The 22582-nt window shown below is 34.7% G+C and overlaps 1 protein-coding gene across 1 annotated transcript in view; it reads right to left on the bottom strand.

The window, feature by feature from the left end:
• The window catches only part of FAM227B (family with sequence similarity 227 member B), a 210254-nt gene that overhangs the window by 146394 nt on the left and 41278 nt on the right, over nucleotides 1-22582 (bottom strand). The window contains exons 11-12 of the mRNA XM_032417961.1: nucleotides 17769-17895; nucleotides 1611-1748 (exon numbers count right to left, since the gene is read on the bottom strand). Coding sequence (XP_032273852.1) covers nucleotides 1611-1748; nucleotides 17769-17895 — 265 coding nt within the window. The remainder of the gene's footprint in view (nucleotides 1-1610; nucleotides 1749-17768; nucleotides 17896-22582) is intronic.

Consider the following 22582-nt stretch of genomic DNA (forward strand, 5'->3'; position numbering starts at 1 on the left):
TAAAAATCTGGACAAAATATATGAAAAAATGGTTTTTATGTGTTAGACAATAGACAGCACAGGTCAGTAATCCCTAAGAAAAGAGAAACAAATGTAGGAGCCTTTCAATTGTCTCCTCCCCGCAGTGCAAGGAATGGGAATCCAAACAGAATCCACTAGTCTCACTGAGTTGAGAAAGTAAAATTTAGCATTCAGGAAGGTGATGGCAAGCTACAGTTCATAGGTCAGCATAATGAGGAGACAGATGCACACAGAGAGCATTCTAAAGATCCTCAGAGGGTTATCCTTGACCCTGTGCCTGAAGTTGGTAAAGAACCACCCACAGGAAGGAGCAGGCAGAACACTGCTTGGGGCTCACACAAAGCTCATGTTCTAGGCAGTCAGATGGGAAACCTTCGATACAGAGCAAGGGGTAGAATACTGAGAAGGGTATTGCCTCATCAGGTAAAGCAAGTCAGGCCTAGACAAAAGACTTTGCTGGTTCTACCTAATGAAGCTTGAAAGCAAGGCTCAAATGGGTCAAAATATTTCTAAGTAACTGGATTGCATCCCAGAAAAAAAACTCAAAAATATTTAAAGGAATAAAATAAAAATTCACACAAAACAACTAAGTTCATTTAAGAAGGAACTGATAACAGAATAGCCCTACATCTATTAGAGAAACTGAATTTGTTGTTAAGAACTTTCCCACAGAAAAAATTATAGGCCTTGATGGCTTCATTAATGAATTCTCCCATATATGGGAAGAAGAATAAATACCAATTTTATACTAACTCGTTTTAAAAAGGAAGAGGAGGGAACATAATGCTTATTACTAAAATGAGACAGGATAGTACAGGAAAATAAAACAAAATTTTATCAAATTAAATCCAGTAGTAGATGAATAAGTTAATACACAATGGTCAAATGGGATTTATCCCAGAGATGCCGGGTTGGGTTAACATTTGAATATCAGTCCCTGTAATTCACTATATTAAAAGACTAAAACAGAAAAAAAAAATAGGTTCATCTCAATAGATGCTAAAAAGCATCCTACATCTATCCATGCATTAAAAAAAAAAATTCTCAGCAAGCCAAGAAGAGAATGAAACTACCTCAACCTGACAAAAGGCATCTATAAAAACTGGCAGCCCAAATCTATTTAAAGGCAAATAATGTAACATTTCCCCTCTAAGGTCAGGAATGAGGCAAGGATGTCCACTCTTACCTCTTTTAGTTAACATTTTCTTAGAGGTCCTAGTCATAAGCATGTAAAAGAAACAAAAGTCATATAGATTGGAAATGAAGACGTAAAATGCTCTTTATTCTCAGATGACAGGATTTTCCAAGCAGAAAATCCTAAGAAATCTATAAAAAGGCTACTAGAACTAATGAGATTGTAGGATAGAAGATAAATATAAGAATATAATAGGCAAATGGGAGGACATAATTAAGCACATACCATTTTATAATGAAAAACTAAAATGTGAAGCAATATTCAAACTACTATAACATCAATCTTATTTTAAGACCCTCCAAAGAATTAATTAATAGAAAATTATGGTAAATCCATAACTTAATATACTTGATTTTGGCTATTTCATCCTGTAGTTGACAATAAACTTACTTACCAGCCATTATACGTGTCTGACTCCTTTCAATCCTGTCCTTTATAGATGTTGAAGGTGCTTTCTTAGTACCATGTATGGTTGTTGTGGTGAGCTCTTCTAGTTTCCAGTGAGTCCAAAAGCCTTTTTGAGGTTTTAAACCTGTTGATATAAAATGTACACTTAGTCAAGGAAATTAGCATTTGAAAATATTTTTTAATTTGTCAAAGCATTTTTATGAGTATTACATGTGTTCAGCCTCACAACAATCCTGTGGAAATTGTCAGTCTCAAGTTTTATATGAGGGAAATTCTACAAGAAATATTAATGTCCTATTACATAAAACAGTGAATTAGAAAAGAGGTCAAACTTGATAGCATCTTCTGACTCATAGACATAAGCTAAGTTCATAGATGGACATAACAGGAAGTTAATTATTGCAAAAACTTGGAAAGGACCTAATCCAACAAGAGTATATCCATACAATGGATTATGAAGTATCCACTAAGAGTTATCTTGTAAATATTTGTTAACATAGAAAGACATTCAGAATGTTTTTTTGTGAAGAACAATTTTTACTTCTTGTGTATGTGTGGCTGTAGCTTAAATGTTAACATGATGGCTTCCAAGTATAGGTGACTATCATTATTATTCCTTATCTGTATCCCCAATATTTTTAAGTAATATTTATGAATCAATTGTAGTAACCAAAAAGTAACAAAAATAAATTTAAAAATTTTTTAAGTTCAATTTAGTTAAAAAATACTGTATTATTAATTTCAGGGGTAGAATTTAGTGATTAATCAGTTGCATATAACACCCAGTTCTCATTACATCAAATGCCCTCCTTAATGGTCATCACCCAATTACCCCTTCACCCACCTACCTCCCCTCCAACAACCCCCAGTTTGTTTCCTAGAGTTAAGAGTCTCTTATGGTTTGCCTCCCTCTCTGATTTTATCTTATTTTATTTTTCCTTCCCTTCCCCTATGTTCATCGTTTTGTTTCTTAAATTCCATATATGAGTGAAATAATATGGTATTTGTCTTTCTCTGACTGACATTTCGCTGAGCATAATACCCTTTAGTTCCATCCACATTGCTGCAAATGGCAAGATTTCATTCTTTTTGATGGCTGAGTAATATTCCACTATATATACCACATCTTTATCCATTCATCTGTTGATGGACATCTGGGTTCTTTCCATATTTTGGCTATTGTGGACATTGCTGCTATAAACATTGGGGTGCATGTGCCCCCTCGAATCACTTTGTATCCTTTGGATAAATACCTAATAGTGCACTTGCTGGGTCGTAGGGTAGCTCTATTTTAAACCTTTTGAGGAACTTCCATACTGTTTTCCAGAGTGGCTGTACCGGTTTACATTCCCACCAGTAGTGTAAGAGGGTTCCCTTTTCTCTGCATCCTCACCAACATCTGTTGTTTCCTGAGTTGTTAATTTTAGCCATTCTGACCAGTATGAGGTGGCAGCTCATGGTGGTTTTGATTTGTATTTCCCTGATGATGAGTGATAGTGAGCATTTTTTCATGTGTCTGTTGGCCATTTGTATGTCTTCTTTGGAGAAATGTCTGTGCATGTCTTCTGCCCATTTCTTAACTGGATTTCTTGTTTTTTGGGTGTTGAGTTTGATAAGCTCTTTATAGATTTTGGATACTAGCCCTTAATCTGATAAGACATTTGCAAGTATCTTCTCCCATTCCATAGGTTGCCTTTTAGTATTTTTGGCTATTTTACAAAAATAAATTTTAAAAGTTCTATTTTTGTTCCAAAAGCTGTATATGGTTGAATAATTTAATCACACTGGAAATGTATAGCTCCAGCAATAAAAATGAGAACAATATAAATTCCTTTGTGTACTTTATATGGTTGTTCTGAGTTAATATGTTAAAGTGTTCAGTAAATGAAAACCATGAGCTAATATTATTATCAATATTACTATACATTGATATACTCCTAAATATAGCCAATATTTTATCAGAAATGAATGTTCAATGAGGATTACTCGCTATATATATTTCACTGTCAATTAGAATTTTCTAAGTGTTTTTAGATTAAGCTATCACTTATTTCACATTAGTTGTCACTAGATAAATTGTGCAGAAGACTTCAGTTCAATTCAATTGAATGCTTCTTGATTGTCTATGTTTTAAAACATAGTGTATTAACAGAAAATTTGAGATATAGTAAGGCTAACAGATCTGGAAATGATTGGCATTGAAAAGACAGCTTATTACTCACTGTTCCCAAGAGGAGGAGACACACCATGCCATGGTGGGCCACACATGGAAACACTGGGGCTGGTCAGAGGGGAAGAAGGGGAAACTGTGAACAAGAGGCTTTATTGTGGCTTCTGAGGAAGGAAGGGGTGAGGCAGGGTAAACTGGCTCAGAATTGACTAATCTGAATAATTTCAGCAGGCTCTGGGGCACAGGGACTGTCCGTAGCGGTTTGGTACCTGGTCCTGGAATTATTAGGATAAGGGGATAGAGGTCTACAGTGTGAGAACCCAGTAAATGAGGTGCTGTCCTGTGGGCTCTGTATTGGTTGGTTCTTTTGAAAATCACATTTTGAAAAGCACGTTTATGGGTGAGTTGTTTAATATCTCTAGGAATTGGCTAACTACAGCAGTTTAGTCCTTCCAGGGAAAGCAAGGCCCCAGATGTCAGGGTATCAGAACACAAAATAAAAGACATGGTTAATACAGTCTAATGTTGAATAATCATTCCATTTCTGGGATAAAACTTACTTGATCCTGGTATATAAGGAGAAGTAACATTCAACAAACACTTTTGAAGGCTTACTATGTACTAAACTATATGTTTGACACAAGAGACTCAAAATTCAATTCAACTTAATCCTTGCCTACCATCAAGGCAGATGTGAAATTATTTGACACAGTACCTGGTCCATAGTAAGCATGTAGTACAAGTTAGTTTCTCTGTTGTTGTTGTTGTTGTTGTTGTTGTTTTTCAAATTAACCACTGGTTGAGCTGACTACCTCCCATCATTATTTAAAAGTTAGAATTTCAAATCAGTCAGTAAACACTGACTGTTCCAAAAACTGGCATTAATATAGGACCACAACATCCAAGAGAAGGGGTTCCTTATCTTTAGCCTTGATGATTTTTTTACTTTCTTATTTTAATGTCAATTTTTACAGTTTTATTGAAATATAATTGACATGTAATATTGTGTAAGTTTAAGGTATACAACTGTATTGATTTGATACACTTACACATATTGGAATGATCACTCCATAGAGTTAGCTAACAGCTCCATCATGTCACATAATTGCCATTTCTTTGTTATGGTGGGAACATCCAAAATCTACTCTCTTAGTAACTTTCAAGTATATGATACAGTTTATCAACTATAATTAACATGCTATATATTAGTTTTCCAGAACTTATTCATCTTAAACCAGAAGTTTGTACACTTTGACCAATATCTACCCATTTCTCCCATCCCCTTGTAACCACCACACTATTCTCTGTTTCTATGAGTTTGGCTTTTTTTAGATGCAATATGTAAGCAATATCATATAGTATTTGTCTTTTTCTGTCTGATTTATTTCACTTAGCATAATGCCTTCAAGGTCCATCCGTATGGTTGCAAATGGCAAAATTTCCTTCTTTCTTATGGCTAAACAATATTCCATTGTCTGTGTATACCCATCTTCTCTATCCATTCATCCATTGACAGACACCTAGACTGTTTCCATATCCTGGCTGTTGTGAATAAGGCTGCAATGAACATGGGAGTACAGATATCTCTTTGATATGTTTTTCTTTCTTTTAGATATATACCCAGAAGTGGGATTGCTTGGTTACATGGTAGCTCTATTTACATTTTTTAGGAACCTCCATATTGTTTTCCAAGTAACAGCACCAATTTACTTTCTCACCAACAGTGCACAAGGGTTCCCTATTCTTTACATCCTTGCCAAGACTTATTTCTTGTCTTTTTGGTACTAGCCATCCTGATTGGTGTGAGATGAGATCTCATTGTGGTTTTGATTTGCATTTCCCTGATGATTAGTGATGTTGAACATCTTTTCATGTGTCTGTTGGCCATCTGTATGTCTTCTTTGGAAAAGTGTCTGTTCAGGTCCTCTATCCATTTTTAAATTAGATTTTTGTTTGTTTGTTTTTGTTTTTGTTTGTTTTTTGCTAGTGAGTTGTATGAGTTCTTTATATATTTTGGATATCAACACTTTATCAGAATATGATTTAAGAATATATTCCATGAGTTGCCTTTTAATTTTGTTGATGGTTTCCTTAACTATGCATAAGATTTTTAGTTTGATGCAGTCCCACTAATTTTTGCTTTTGTTGCTTGTGTTTTTGGTGTCATATCCAAAAAAATTGTTTCCAAGATCGATGTCAAGGATTTTCCCCCTATATTTTCTTATAGTTTTACCATTAAGTTCTTATTTTTAAGTCTTTAATCCTCTTCGAGTTAATTTTTTGTGAGTGGTCTTAAGAAGTCCAATTTCATTCTTCTACATGTGGTTATCCAGTTTAACCATCACCATATGGAAAAGAGTATTGAGTATTAGTTGACTGTATTTGTGAGGGTTTATTTCTGGGCTCTGGATTCTATTCCATGGGTCTATGTCTATTTTTATGGCAGTACCACATCATTTTGATTACTGGAGCTTTGTAGTGTAATTTGAAATCAGGAAGTGTGAGGCTTCCAGCTTTGATATTTCTCTGGATTGCTTTGGCTATCCAGGTGCTTTTGTGATTCCATACAAACTTTAAGGTTGTTTTTTCTATTTCTGTGAAAAATGCCATTGGAATTTTATAGGAACTATATTGAATCTATAGATGGTTTTGCATAGTATGGACATTTTAACAAAATTAATTCTTTCAATCCATGAACACAGGATACCTTTCCATTTGTTTGTGTCTTCTTCAATTTCTTTCATCAAAATCTTGTAGTCTTCAGTATACAGATCTTTCATCTCCTTGACTGAATATATTCCTAAGTACTTTATTGTTATTAATGCTATTGTGAATGGGATTGTTTTCTTTATTACTTTTTCAGATATTTTGTTGTTAGTATAGAGAAATGCAACTGATTTTGTATAGTGATTTTATACCCTGCAACATTGCTGAATTCACTGATTAGTTCTAACAGTTTTTTGATTGAGTCTTGAGGGTTTTCTATACCCAGGCATAACTCAGAGATATTGAGTGTTCAGTTCCAGACCACTGCAATAAAGTGAATTTCACAATAAAGCAAGTTGAATGAATTTTTTGCTTTCCCAATGCCTATTAAAAGTTATGTTCACACTATGCTATAGTCTATTAAGTGTGTTATATAGCATTATGTCTAATTTAATATACATACTTTAATTTAAAAACTTTATTGCTAAAAAATGCTATTACCTGAGCTTTCAGTGACTTGTAATCACTAATCACAGATCACCATGCCAAATATAATAATGAGAAAGTCTGAAATATTGTGAGAATTACCAAATTCTCATGGAGACATGAGGTAAGCACATACTGTTGGGAAAATGGCACTGATAAACTTGCTTGATGCAGGGTGGCCACAAAACTTCAATTCGTAAGAAATGCCATATCTGTGAAGCACAATAAAATGATGTATGCCTGTAGAAGGTATCTACAAAAAAGGGCAATTTTACTTCTATCTTTTCCTTTTGGATGCACTTTACTTAGCTTCCCCCCCCCCCCTTTCCTGATTGCTCTGCCTAGGACTTCCAGTACTCTGTTAAATAGGAATGGTAAGAATGGGTACCTTTGTCTTGTTCCTCATCTTAGAGGAAAAGCTTTTCAGTCTTTCACCATTGAATATGTTAGCTATGGGCTTGTCAAAGATAGACTTTATTATGTTGAGGTTCCTTCTATACCCAATGTGTTGAGTGTTTTTGATCATGAAATGATGTTGTAATTTCTCAAGTGTTTTTTCTGCATCTATTGAGATGATCCTGGGGTTTTTCTCCTTCGTTTTATTAATGTGATGCATAACATTTGTTGATTTGCATATGTTGAATAATCCTGCATCCTAGAGATAAATCCTGCTTGATCCTGGTTTATGATCGTTTTAATGTGCTGTTGAATTTGGTTTCTAATATTTTATTGAGAATGTTTGCATCTATATTCATTAGGGATATTGGTCTGTAGTTTTCTTGTAGTGTCCTTATCTGCCTTTAGTATCAGGGTAAATCTGGCCTCATAAAATGAGTTTGGGAGTTCAGTTTTTTTGGAAGAGTTTGATAAGGATTGACATTAATTCTTATTTGCATGTTTGGTAGAATTCACCAATAAGACCACATAGCGCTGGGCTATAATTTCTTGGGTGGTTTTTAAATACTGATTTAATCTCCTTACTATTATTGGTCTGTTCATATTTTTCTATTTCTTCATGATTAAGTCTTGATAAATTTTTTTTAAATTTTTTATTGTTACGTTAATCACCATACATTACATCATTCGTTTTAGATGTAGTGTTCCATGATTCATTGTTTGTGCATAACACCCAGTGCTCCATGCAGAACGTGCCCTCTTTAATACCCATCACCAGGCTAACCCATCCTCCCACCCCCCTCCCCTCTAGAACCCTCAGTTTGTTTTTCAGAGTCCATTGTCTCTCATGGTTCGCCTCCCCCTCCAATTTCCCCCCCTTCATTCTTCCCTTCCTGCTATCTTTTTTTTTCTTAACATATATTGCATTATTTGTTTCAGAGGTACAGATATGAGATTCAACAGTCTTGCACAATTCACAGCGCTTACCAGAGCACATACCCTCCCCAGTGTCTATCAACCAGTCACCCCATTCCTCCCACCCCACCCCCCATTCCAGCAACCCTCAGTTTGTGTCCTGAGATTAAGAATTCCTCATATCAGTGAGGTCATATGATACATGTCTTTCTCTGTTTGACTTATTTCGCTCAGCATAATACCCTCCAGTTCCATCCACGTCGTTGCAAATGGCAAGATCTCATTCCTTTTGATGGCTGCATAATATTCCATTGTATATATATACCACCTCTTCTTTATCCATTCATCTGTCGATGGACATCTTGGCTCTTTCCACAGTTTGGCTATTGTGGACATGGCTGCTATAAACATCGGGGTGCATGTACCCCTTCGGATCCCTACATTTGTATCTTTGGGGTAAATACCCAGGAGTGCAATTGCTGTGTTGTAGGCTAGCTCTATTTTCAACTTTTTGAGGAACCTCCATACTGTTTTCCAGAGTGGCTGCACCAGCTTGCATTCCCACCAACAGTGTAGGAGGGTTCCCCTTTCTCCGCATCCCCGCCAACATCTGTCATTTCCTGACTTGTTAATTTTAGCCATTCTGACTGGTATGAGGTGGTATCTCATTGACGTTTTGATTTGGATTTCCCTGATGCCGAGTGATGTTGAGCACTTTTTCATGTGTCTTTTGGCCATTTGGGTGTCTTCTTTGGAAAAATGTCTGTTCATGTCTTCTGCCCATTTTTTGATTGGATTCTTTCTTCTTTGGGTGTTGAGTTTGATGAGTTCTTTATAGATTTTGGATACTAGCCCTTTATCTGATATGTCATTTGCAAATATCTTCTCCCATTCTGTCGGTTGTCTTTTGGTTTTGTTGATGGTTTCCTTTGCTTTGCAAAAGCTTTTTATCTTGATGAAGTCCCAATAGTTCATTTTTGCCCTTGCTTCCCTTGCCTTTGGTGATGTTTCTAGGAAGAAGTTGCTGTGGCTGAGGTCGAAGAGGTTGCTGCCTGTGTTCTCCTTTAGGATTTTGATGGACTCCTGTCTCACACTGAGGTCTTTCAACCATTTGGAGTCTATTTTTGTGTGAGGTGTAAGGAAATGGTCCAGTTTCATTCTTCTGCATGTGGCTGTCCAATTTTCCCAACACCATTTGTTGAAGAGACTATCTTTTTTCCATTGGACATTCTTTCCTGCTTTGTCAAAGATTAGTTGACCATAGAGTTGAGGGTCCATTTCTGGGCTCTCTATTCCGTTCCATTGATCTATGTGTCTGTTTTTGTGCCAGTACCATACTGTCTTGATGATGACAGCTTTGTAATAGAGCTGGAAGTCTGGAATTGTGATGCCGCCAGCTTTGCTTTTCTTTTTCAACATTCCTCTGGCTATTCGGGGTCTTTTCTGGTTCCATACAAATTTTAGGATTATTTGTTCCATTTCTTTGAAAAAAGTGGATGGTATTTTGATGGGGATTGCATTGAATGTGTAGATTGCTCTAGGTAGCATTGACATCTTCACAATATTTGTTCTTCCAATCCATGAGCATGGAACGTTGTTCCATTTCTTTGTGTCTTCCTCAATTTCTTTCATGAGTATTTTATAGTTTTCTGAGTACAGATCCTTTGTCTCTTTGGTTAGATTTATTCCTAGGTATCTTATGGTTTTGGGTGCAATTGTAAATGGGATCAACTCCTTAATTTCTCTTTCTTCTGTCTTGTTGTTGCTGTATAGGAATGCCACTGACTTCTGTGCATTGATTTTATATCCTGCCACTTTACTGAATTCCTGTATGAGTTCTAGCAGTTTTGGGGTGGAGTCTTTGGGATTTTCCACATAAAGTATCATATCATCTGCAAAGAGTGAGAGTTTGACTTCTTCTTTGCCAATTTGGATGCCTTTGATTTCTTTTTGTTGTCTGATTGCTGTGGCTAGGACTTCTAATACTATGTTGAATAGCAGTGGTGATAGTGGACATCCCTGCCGCGTTCCTGACCTTAGGGGGAAAGCTCTCAGTTTTTCCCCATTGAGAATGATATTCACTGTAGGTTTTTCATAGATGGCTTTTATGATATTGAGGTATGTACCCTCCATGCCTATACTCTGAAGAGTTTTGATCAAGAAAGGATGCTGTACTTTGTCAAATGCTTTTTCTGCATCTGTTGAGAGGATCATATGGTTCTTGTTCTTTCTTTTGTTAACGTATTGTATCACGTTGATTGATTTGCGGATGTTGAACCAACCTTGCAGCCCAGGGATAAATCCCACTTGGTTGTGGTGAATAATCCTCTTAATGTACTGTTGGATCCTATTGGCTAGTATTTTGGTGAGAATTTTTGCATCCATGTTCATCAGGGAAGTCTTGATAAATTTTATGTTTCCAGGAATTTATCCATTTCTTCTAGGTTGTCCAATTTTTTGGTATATAATTGTTCATAGTGGTCTCTTTTGATCCTTTGTATTTCTGTGGTATCAGTTGTAATGTCTCCTCCTTCATTTTTATTTATTTGAATCCTTTTTTTCTTCATCTAGCTAAAGATTTGTCAATTTTATATTTTAAAAAAAACACCTTTTAGTTTCATTGACTTTTTTCTATTGTCTTCTTTGTTATTTCCTTCCTTCTGCTAACTTTGGGTTTAGTTTGTCTTTCTTTTTCTAGTTCCTTGAGGTGTAAAGTTAGGTTGTATGTTTGATATCTTTCTTTTTTCTTGATGCAGGTAGTTATTACTATAAACTTCATTCTTAAGATGGCTTTGACAGCATTCCATAGTTTTGGATATATTGTATTTCTATTTTCATTTGTTTCAAGACATTTTTTAAAATTTTTCTCTTGATTGATTCTTTGACCCACTGGTTGTTCAGGAGTGTGTTGTTTAATTTGTGCATATTTGTGATTTTCTAACTTTCCTGTTACTGATTTCTAGTTTTATAAAATTTGTGGTTCAAAAAGATATTTGGTATGATTTCAATCTTCTTAAATTTATTAATACTTGCTTTGAGCCCAAACATATGCTCTATCCTGGAAAATGTTCCATGTGTGCTTGAGAAGAATGTATATTCTGCTGGTGATGGACGGTAGGTTCTATAAATGTCTGTTAGGTCCATTTGGTCTAACATATGGTTCAATTCCAATGTGTCCTTGTTCATTTTCTGCCTGAATGATTTATCTGTTGCTGAAAGTGGAGTATTGAAGTCTCCTACTATTTAAATTGTTGTCTCCTTCTCACTTCAGATATATTAATATTTGCTTAATATTTTTAGGTGTTCTGATGTCATTCTATGTACAATTGTTATAGCTTCTTGATGAATTGCCCCTTAATTATATAATGATCTTCTTTGTCTCTTGTTACCATTTTTGGCTTACAGTATATTTTCTGTAATATAATTATAACTATCCCTGCTCTCTTTTGGTTTCTACTTGCATGAAATATCTTTCCATCGCTTCACTTTGAGTGTGTCCTTAAAGCTGAAGTGAGTCTTGTAGGCAGCATAATGTTGGCTGTTGCTTTTTTTATCCATCCATCCATCCACTCTATGTATTTTGATTGGATTATATAATTAATTATAGTTAGGTAAGGATTTACTGATGTCATCTCATTAATTGTTTTATGGAATCTTTGTGGCTCCTTTGTTCCTTTCTGCCTCTCTTGTTGCCTTCCTTTGTGAATTGATGATTTTCCATAATGGCTTGCTTTGATTCCCTTCTCTTTATCTCTTATGGATTTGCTTAGGTTTTGCTTTGTGCTTACTGTGACGGTTACATAAAACATTATATAAGTCTATTTTATGCTGATAATTTAACTTTGCATACCCAAAACTACTCTTTTACTCCCCCCCTTTTATGTTTTTGGTGTCACTGTTTACATCCTTTTATATTGTATCTCTATGAAGAAATTATTATAGCCATAGCTATTTTTAATATTTTGTCTTTTAACTTTTATACTAGAATTAAGTGGTTAACACACTACCATTCCACAGTATTAGGATATTCTGAATCTAACTATATGCTTACCTTTACCAGTGTGTTGTATATTTTTATATAATTTTTTGTTATTAATTAGTGTCCTTTCATTTCAGCTTGAAGAACTCCTTTCAGTATTTCTTGTAAGGCAGTTCTGGTGAACTTCCTTAGGTTTTGTTTGTTAGAGAAAATATCTCACCTTCACTTTTGATGGACACCTTTGCTTGTTAAAGTATGCTTGGTTGGCCTTTTTTTTTTTCCTTTTAGCTCTTATCTGGAACTGATGGGCCATTGCTAGCTTTGAAGATGGAAGAAGGCCATGAGGCAAAGAATGTACACAGTTTCTAAATGCGTAAAAAAAATTCTTTCACAAAACCTGTAGAAGAAACACAGCTCTCCTAACATCTTGATTTTAGCCTAGTGAGACTCATTTTGGATTTCTGACTTCCAGGAGTGTAAGATAATACGTTGTGTTGTTTTAAATTGCTAAGTGGTAATTTTGTTACAGTAGTAAGAGGAAAATAATAGAGTCTCTGGTGCTCTGTTTTCTTACTGTGTATAAGGAATTCTGGTAATAAAAATTTTGCGAAAAAATGAAACAAAAATGAAAGCTAACTGATAATGTAAGCAATGGAATTGAATATATAATGTAAAGACAGAAAAATAAAGTGATTAATTACCTAATAGAGATAATTACTTTATCATCTAATAGTGATTACATCATCCTGAAAAAGAAATTTTTGATACATTAAGGAGGAGAATGCTGAATTTGGTATTTTAGATCTATGATATAAACCTTTCCTCAATAAAGAAATAAGAAAAACATGTCTTATAAAATTCTTTCAACAAGTGCTCTAGCCAAAGCAAAATAGTCACAAGTGAAAGATAAAATGTAGTAAAAGTTGAAAAGGTCATTTATGAGGATAGACTCAGGAAGCATGTGACTCTTGATGGATAGCAATATGAGAAAAAGCAATGGGATAGAAATCTGTAAAAACATATTCATGATTAAAAAAAATCACAGAGGGGCGCCTGGGTGGCTCAGTTGGTTAAGCGACTGCCTTCGGCTCAGGTCATGATCCTGGAGTCCTGGGATCAAGTCCCACATCAGGCTCCCTGCTCGGCAGGGAGTCTGCTTCTCCCTCTGACCCTCCTCCCTCTCATGCTCTCTGTCTCTCATTCTCTCTCTCGCAAATAAATAAAATCTTAAAAAAAAAAAAATCACAGAGACTCTCGTGCAGCCTGTTTTCAACTTAACTTTTTATCAATGCATATAAACATTTTAAAAAATGTACAGATCAGCTCAATGAATTTTCAGAATTTAATACATGGTGCTCATGTTACCAGCACCCAGAAACAATATTCAGCACTCTAGGAGCTCTCTTTTCTAATCACCCATTTCCAAGGACAACTATTATCTTCATTCCTAACACTATAGATTAGTTTTGCCAAATGCTGATTTTTTTTATCAGTGGATTCATACAGGATCTACTCTTTTGTGTCTGGCTTTTTCCCCCCCTCAACTATGTTTGTATGATTTGATCATACTGTTGAATATAATTGTAATTTGCTCATTCTCATTTCTGGCAGTATTTCATGATATGAATATTCCATAATTTATTTAAACTTCATATTATTGATGGGCATTTGGACAGTTTGTTTTGATTATCAAATAAATAGTGCTGTTATAAACATTTTATATCTTTGGTGTACAGAAACATGCACATTTCTGTAAGGAATGTACCTGGGAATCGTAGACATGCCAGGTTAAAAGTCTGTATACGTTCAGTTTTAGTAGATATTGGCAGCTATCCAAAATGGTTGTACTAATTTAAACTCCCACCAGCATGTCAGCCTTGTATTCTAAGAAAATGTAGGTTTCAATTTTTTTAAGTTTTTTGTCTGTTTCAAGTTTTTATTTGAATTTCAGTTAGTTAACATACAGTGTAATATTAGCTTCAGGTGTACAATATAGTGATTCAACAATTCCATACATTACCCAGTGCTCATCACAAGTGCATTCCTTAATTCCCATCACCAATTTCACCCATCCCCCCACCCACCTCCCTTCTGGTAACCATCAGTTTGTTCTTTATAGTTGAGTCTGTTTCTTGGTTTGCCTTGCTCTTTTCTTCCCCTTTGCTCATTTGTTTTGTTTCTTAAATTCCACATATGAATGATATCATACGGTATTTGTCTTTCTCTGACTGAACTTATTTCACTTAGCATAAAACTCTCTAGCTCCATCCATACTGTTGCAAATGGCAGGATTTCATTCTTTTTTATGGCTAAGTAATATTCCATTGTGTGTGTGTGTGTGTGTGTGTGTGTGTGTGTGTATGTATATATATATGTATATATATGTGTGTGTATATATACATATGTATATATATATGTGTTTGTGTATATATATATATATATATATATATATACTTCTTTCTTATCCATTCATCAGTCAATGGACACTTGGGCTGTTTTCATAATTTGTCTATTGTAGATGCATATATCCCTTTGAGTTAGTATTTTTGCATTCTTTGGGCAAATACCTAGTAGTACAATTGCTAGATCATAGGGTAATTTTATGTTTAACTTTTTGAGGCACCTCCATGCTGTTTTCCACAGTGGCTGCACCAGTTTGCATTCCCACCAACAGTACAAGAGGGTTCCATTTTCTCCACATCCTTGCCAACACCTGTTGTTTCTTGCGTTGTTGATTTTAGTCATTTTGACTAAAGGTGTGAGGTGCCTTTGGAATTGTCAATATTAATTATAAAGTTGTATTCAGTATAATGCAAAAAAAATGAAGTGAAATAACTGGAAACTGAAGAAATAGAAATTTTTTTGCAGAGGATAAGATTTTATACGCAGAAAACCCAAAAGTATGTACAGATAAGCTATGGATCGAATTTTACCAATCACTGGATACAAATTAAAAGGCAAATTATAATTCATTAGCAATAGTCTGAAAATGAAATTTAAAGTATTTCTAATAACACTCTGAAAACGCCAAATGCCGAGGAAAAATAATAAAATATGTACAAGATTTATATGCTGAAATATAAAATACACTGAGATAAGTTACCAAAATCCTAAATAAGTAGGGAGATATGCCTTTTTCATGAGTTGGATGACTCAATAAAGTTAAGATGACAATGATCCTAAAACTTACCTATTGATCCTTGCCTGGTCATGGCAAGAGTAAAGGGATTCTTCCTATAATATTAATTTTTTTTAGATAACGTTGGGTAGAAGTCAAATCAATACGCTTGCCTCTATAATAACAGGACTATAATTAAAGACTTGAAAAAAATCTAATTTTATGTCTCTATAAAATTGATTCAGTATTATTTTACTGGTAGCTAAAATCCCTAAAAATTATTCATTGTAAATTTAAGAGTAAAAGATATATCTAAACTGTATCAGGTGAAGATTTATGTTAGACAAAAAGAATTTTTCTCTCTTTTGTGAACTCATATATTTTTATAAGAGAAAAGGGATTTTTAATTGATTAAAGATACAGCACATATTAAAACCATTGGAAATACAAATAAAATCCTATGGAAACACACATGTCTACTAGTCTATGCAACCACACAGAGAATACATAGAATTCTATTTCTGACAAATAGGAATATATCTTTGTTTTCAAGTCACTAGGTACCATTTATAATATTTTGCTATGTATCATTCATTATATAATAGAAACAACTCAATAACTTCCAAACTCCAAATATGATACAAGCCACAGTCTTTAACATAAAGCAAAAAAGTAGACATTAATAACTAAAATATAAACACAAAAGACTTTGCCATTAAAAGGCACTATCTCAGAAGACTTTTGGGTAAAACAGAAACCAAAATCGCAACTACATTCTGGATATGTTCTATCTCTTGGTCAACATGGTGATTTCATGTATACGTGTGTGTGTGTATAGCTGGGTTCTTCCCATAGGAAGTTCCATGGACTTCCTATGTTTCCAATTTGTATTCTCCCCTTACAACTATGATTGTTTCATTATTTCTTAGAACTTTTTGTTAGAAAGTTGGATTATAACTTATTTCTGCTGTGTTCCATTTTTTAATTGCTAGGTTAAAAATTTCATGTTTTTGTTAACTTTTTTCTATTGAGTATTAAAAATATGTATTAGTTTGCTAGGGCTGCCATAACAAAAATGCTATAGGCTGGAGGACCTCAACAACAGAAATTTATTTCATCATAGTTCTGGAGGCTGGAAGTCCAAGATCAAGGCACCATCAGGTTTGATTTCTCGTAAGGCCTCTCTCCTTGGCTTACAAATGGCTAACTTTTTGCTGTGTCCTCACATGGCCTTTTCTCTGTGAATACATATCCCTGGTGTCTCCCTATTCTAAGGACACCAGTCTTATTAGATTAGGGCTCATTCAAATGATCTCATTTAACCTAATTGCCTATTTAAAGTCCTATATTGAAATGTAGTCACATTCTGAGGTGTACTGGGGGTTAGAATATCAAAATGTGAATTTTGGGGGACACAATACAGTCTAGAAAAGTCAGTAGGAAAGTTGTCCTGTTCTTCATCACATTTTTTCATATAGTATCTTGGCATGAATGCTGTGTCCATTCCCTTTTTATTTCTTATACTAGAATTAGTTGGATTTTTCTCTATAATTAGGAGACTCTTGACTGTGTGTGTTGACTGAGTGGGGGTTGGTTTCTCAGGGCTGTTTTCTAGTCTTTACCTCTCAAGGGCTCCCTTCTTAAAATATGAAACATTTTCTTTTAGAAATGGTTTGGTTGCTAAGAACTGGTATAAAACAGTTTTAAAAATCAGTCAAAATTTGTATCAAAAGATTTACAAGAAGAACTATTTGAAAATAGCATCTGGTAGTCCATAGGAGTAAAGCAGTCTTAAAAAAAAAAAAATTGTTGGGAAGGTCACTCCGGAATATGAAACTATACGTTAGTTTTAAACTCAAGTACCTAAATCTCTAGCTAAATGCTCTAGGATAGAACTTTACTTTCCTTCAACCTTTCAGTCCTATCACTCCCACCTACACATATACCATGATTCAAAAAACAACTTTTCCTTGATTAGTGATTGATTGTATTTCTGCAAGGAACTCAGTTAGCTCTAGAATTTAACCAGTATTATTTGCCATAAAAAGGTCAGTAGCATTCCAAGGAAACTTAAACTATTTACCTTCCAAATATAAATATATATAGTATAACTTTATTTTTATGGAAATTCAATTTTCTATAATAATTCCATTGTCTATAAAATTATTTGGCTTCTAAAGCTAATAACAGATTAATTTTGTTATAGCAAAACTTTCAGAAGAAAATAATTATTTTTTTAAAACATAGGCATCAATATGGCATGTTTTGTAAGGCAAAGAATTACCAATTATTTTAGCTGGAGTAAACAAGATACTGTATACGAATAGTTTTAGGTATCAAAATAATGATCAATATGTAAATGATATACTCATACCTGACAACCAGAGAAAAATATTATTCCCCAGATCCTCTTTAAATTCATCATTAAAAAAATTACTCGATTCTGGAAATGCTTCCTGGAATGTTGCATAGATGGCCTGTGCCAAACAGTCAGGATACACCTACCAAAAATAGAGTCATATTAGAATAATTTTATATTTTATATAGTATATGTCAACTACCAAAGAAATTATTATTAAGTATGTGAAATATATGTGTCCCTTTTTTCTTATAGCTTGCATTTGGCCACTTATAACTTCTTTGTACCCCTAATTGAGGGACATGAACAAAGAAGAGTTGAAAATAAAGTCAATTTGGCTATTTGTTCACATTTTAGAAAATTTAATTTGGATAAAAAGATGAAGTTAACAATTAAGATAAAGTTTGATGATTCTATTTTAAGTTTTGATGATTATTTCATTTAGAAAATTTAATTTGGATAAAAGATGAAGTTAACAAGATTATGTTTGATGATTATATTTTAAGATAAAGTTTGATGATTATTTCATTTAACCTTGGTATTGTTATCCTCTTTTAGAAAGTGACATATACAGATCATTATAATAAAAAGTATATTTATGTATTTTTAATTAAAATATAATTGACATATAACACTGTGTAAGTTTAAGGTATACAACATGTTGATTTGATACACTTACATATTGCAATACGATTACCACTATAGCATTAACTAACACCTCTATCACCTCACATAATTATCATTCTGTGTGTGTGTGTGTGTGTGTGTGTGTGTGTGTGTGTGTGTGTGGTAAGAGTAGCAAGCACATTTTTACTTATTTATTTTTACTTTTTTATTTTATTTTAAAGATTTTATTTATTTATTTGACAGAGAGAGTGAGAGAGCACAAGCAGGGGGAACAGTAGAGGGAGAGGGAGAAGCAGACTCCCTGCTGAGTAGGGAGACCGATGCAGGGCTTGATCCCAGGACCCTGAGATCATGACCTGAGCCGAAGGCAGATGCTTAACCATCTGAGCCACCCAGGCGTCCCGCAAGCATATTTTTAAATAACTTAAGTCTGTTTAGGTGAGTTAATATATTGCAGTTACTACTGTATTGTTTACATATGAAAAATATGATCAGGTATCAACAAATATATGGTTCTACCATTATTCTATTAGACTTAAAATCCCTAAACTACTAAATTCCTCTTAGGAAGTAACTAAACATAAAAGTTACATTTTTCTTTAAATTTTTTAAAAAAATTTTTATTTATTATTCTGGTTCTCAGCAACCAAATAAATATCTAAAATCACATTTAGCCCTTAATATTAAATGTAAAATTTTGTAATCTAAGTGTCCCTTAGAGGTCACTGTCCCAATCCTTGGGAGTGTGTAAATGTTCATTTATACAGCAAAAGGGCTTTGCAGATTTCATTAAGTTAAAGATCTTAAAATGGGGAGATTATATTGGATTATCCAGTGGGCCTTAATTGCAATCATAAATGTCTTTATAAGAGGAAGGCTATGGAAATTTTTACTACAGAAGAAAAGAAGGCAATGGGATGGCAGAAAAAAGAGAGTAGAATAATATGACCAGAATCCAAGAAATGCTGGCAGCCACCAGAAGCTAGAAAAGGCAAGAAATGGATTCTCCTTTAGGGCCTCTTAAAGAAATTGGCCCTGTTGATACCTTGATTTTAGTCCTGGAAGACTCATTTTTGGACTTCTGGCTTCTATAACTCTAAAACAATGCATTTTTATTGTCTTAAAAGTCACTAAATTTGTGATAATTTGTTATAGCAACAATAAGAAACTAATACAGTCATCTACTCCAGGTGGTATGTGATAATATTTGCTGATAAGTGATAATATTCTTTGAAGAACTCCATGATATTTTTTGGTGGTGGTGGGGGGGAATGCTTTAACATATTTGTATATTTAATTTTACTGAAATGAATCATGAACATTTTTACTACCAGGAACAATCATATATTTTGGTATAAAAAATCATACTATTAAAATTAAAAGGTTGAACAAGGTGAATAAGGGGAAATTCTAAAAGCTTTCTGTGAATATCTCATCTTCATGATTAAGGATCAAGTGTCAAATTGTGTTGGGAAAATTTCTGAAGGTCTATCATTGTATGACACTGGAAGAAAGTGAAGTAAAAGTCACACTAAATATGTTTAGATTCAGCTAATTTGTACTGAATAGTGGGACATGACGATGACTTTAAAATTCTTAAAAATTAATAAATTTCTCTTTGTTAGGTCCAAGGTAAATCAGATGAGCAAGCAGTAACAAAACCCTGACTTGTTTGAATGAGTTAAAAATAATGGAAATTTGTCAATAAGAGATAAGACTTTATTTCTACTTAAACAGCTCTGGGGGAGATAGATGTAGATGTCCTCATTCTCAAGCATAAACGGGAAGTATTAAAAGAAGACTGAACCCAGGCCAAGGGGTCAAATCACCAAGATGTACATCTTATTCTCAAAGAGGCTTTGAATCTTGATTAAACAACTTCTTATTTCTCCTCAGAAAAAGCCACAAAAAATAGGGACCCAGAAAAAAATCAAGTCGTGATTTGAGAAAGGTTATAAATATAACATCTATCGAAAGGCATATCCATCCCAGGGGAGAACATTTGGACCAAAAGTGTAGGGCTATAAATTGGAGAATGGGGGATATGCAATGGTGCCAGTACTTTCTTTGCCCACTTTAAATAGGCCTGTTATCCTTTTCTCAAGAGCATTATGTTAAAGCATGCTTGATTTCATCAAACCATGTGGGTAGGCTAGGCTCATTCACCACAAAAGGACAGACTAAGTAAAAGATTATGAATAGGAGAAACAGCTGTTTTTGTCATTTCTAGACAATTTGCCAAAAATCCTAACCATTAACTAGCTTTTATATGGAAATAAGAAAAAATATTTCAAAATTAGCAGAAAAAATCCTAGTCCATCTTTCAGAACACCACTATTCTACAAAATGACAATTTATGAATCACAGTTCTAATCAACCTCTTCCAGCTATGGAACTGAGAGACTAAATGTGTTGCCAAGATCACCCAGGTAATTAGTAGCAGATTCTGAACATGAGACCAAGTCTCCTTATTCCCAGTCCACTAGTGGTTTCCTTTTATAGACACTGCACATATATGGCTTTGAGTAAGAAAGATAGGTGAAGACTGAACACATTGTCTGGCAATGTAAGTTTGTTTATATTTTCATTGTGAAGGATATTTTACTGTTTTTAAGTTTGTTTTACCCATGAAAACAGTTATCAACTCCAAAATATGACTGTATATCTGATTTACAGATGTCAACACAACAAAGCATCTGAATGTGACTTCTGCTTTGAGGTGCTGGATGTTTAAATTTAAAAGTATGTAATGAAATTCCTACACATTTTATTTTTCTTTTATTTTTATTATTTTTTTAAATACTGTAATGTATTATTTGTTTCGGGGTACAGATCTGTGATTCAACAGTCTTACACAATTCACAGCACTCACCATAGCACATACCCTCCCCAATGTCCATCACCCAGCCACCCCATTCCTCCCAACCCCCTTCACTCCACCAACCCTCAGTTTGTTTCCTGAGATTAAGAGTCTCTTATGGTGGGGCGCCTGGGTGGCTCAGTTGTTAAGTGTCTGCCTTCAGCTCAGGTCATGATCCCAGTGTCCTGGGATCAAGCCCCGCATCGGGCTCCCTGCTCTGAGGGAAGCCTGCTTCTCCCTCTCCCACTCCTCCAGCTTGTGTTCCCACTCTTCCTGTCTCTCTCTCTGTCAAATAAACAAATAAAATCTTAACAACAACAACAACAACAAAAAGAGCCTCTTATGGTTTGTCTCCCTCTCTGGTTTTATCTTGTTTCATTTTTCCCTCCCTTCCCCTATGATCCTCTGCCTTGTTTCTCAAATTCTTCATGTAAGTGAGATCATATGATAATTGTCTTTCTCTGATTGATTTATTTCGCTTAGCATAATACCTTCTAGTTCCATCCATGTCGTTGCAAAAGGCAAGATTTTGGTTTCTTGATGGCTACATAATATTCCAGTGTGTGTGTGCGTGTGTGTGTGTGTGTGTGTGTGTGTGTGTGTGTGTGTATTTATCACATCTTCTTTATCCATTCATCTGTTGATGGACATCTAGGCTCTTTCCATAGTTTGGCTATTGTGGACATTGCTGCTATAAACACTGGGGTGCAGGTGCCCCTTCAGATCACTACACTTGTATCTTTGGGGTAAATACCCAGTAGTGCAATTGCTGAGTCATAGGATAGCTCTATTTTCAACTTTTTTGAGGAACTTCTGTACTGCTTTCCCGAGTGGTTGCACCAGCTTGCATTCCCACCAACAGTGTAGGAGGGTTCCCCTTTCTCCGCATTCCCACCAACATCTGTCGTTTCCTGACTTAACTCTAGCCATTCTGACTAGAGTTAAGTCAGGTATCTGACTAGGTATCTCATTGAGGTTTTGATTTGGATTTCCCTGATGCTGAGTGATGCTGAGCACTTTTTCATGTGCCTGTTGGCCATTTGGATGTCTTCTTTGCAGAAATGTCTGTTCATGTCTTCTGCCCATTTCTTGATTGGATTATTTGTTCTTTGGGTGTTGAGTTTGATAAGTTCTTTATAGATTTTGGATACTAGCCCTTTATCTGATATGTCATTTGCAAATATCTTCTCCCATTCTGTCGGTTGGCTTTTGGTTTTGTTGACTGTTTCCTTTATTGTGCAAAAGCTTTTTATCTTGATGAAGTCCCAATAGTTCATTTTTGCCCTTGCTTCCCTTGCCTTTGGCGATGTTTCTAGGAAGAAGTTGCTGCGGCTGAGGGCAA

Source organism: Phoca vitulina, unplaced genomic scaffold (genome assembly GCF_004348235.1).
Source record: "Phoca vitulina isolate PV1807 unplaced genomic scaffold, GSC_HSeal_1.0 scaffold20, whole genome shotgun sequence".
In the NCBI taxonomy this organism is placed as follows: Eukaryota; Metazoa; Chordata; class Mammalia; order Carnivora; family Phocidae; genus Phoca; species Phoca vitulina.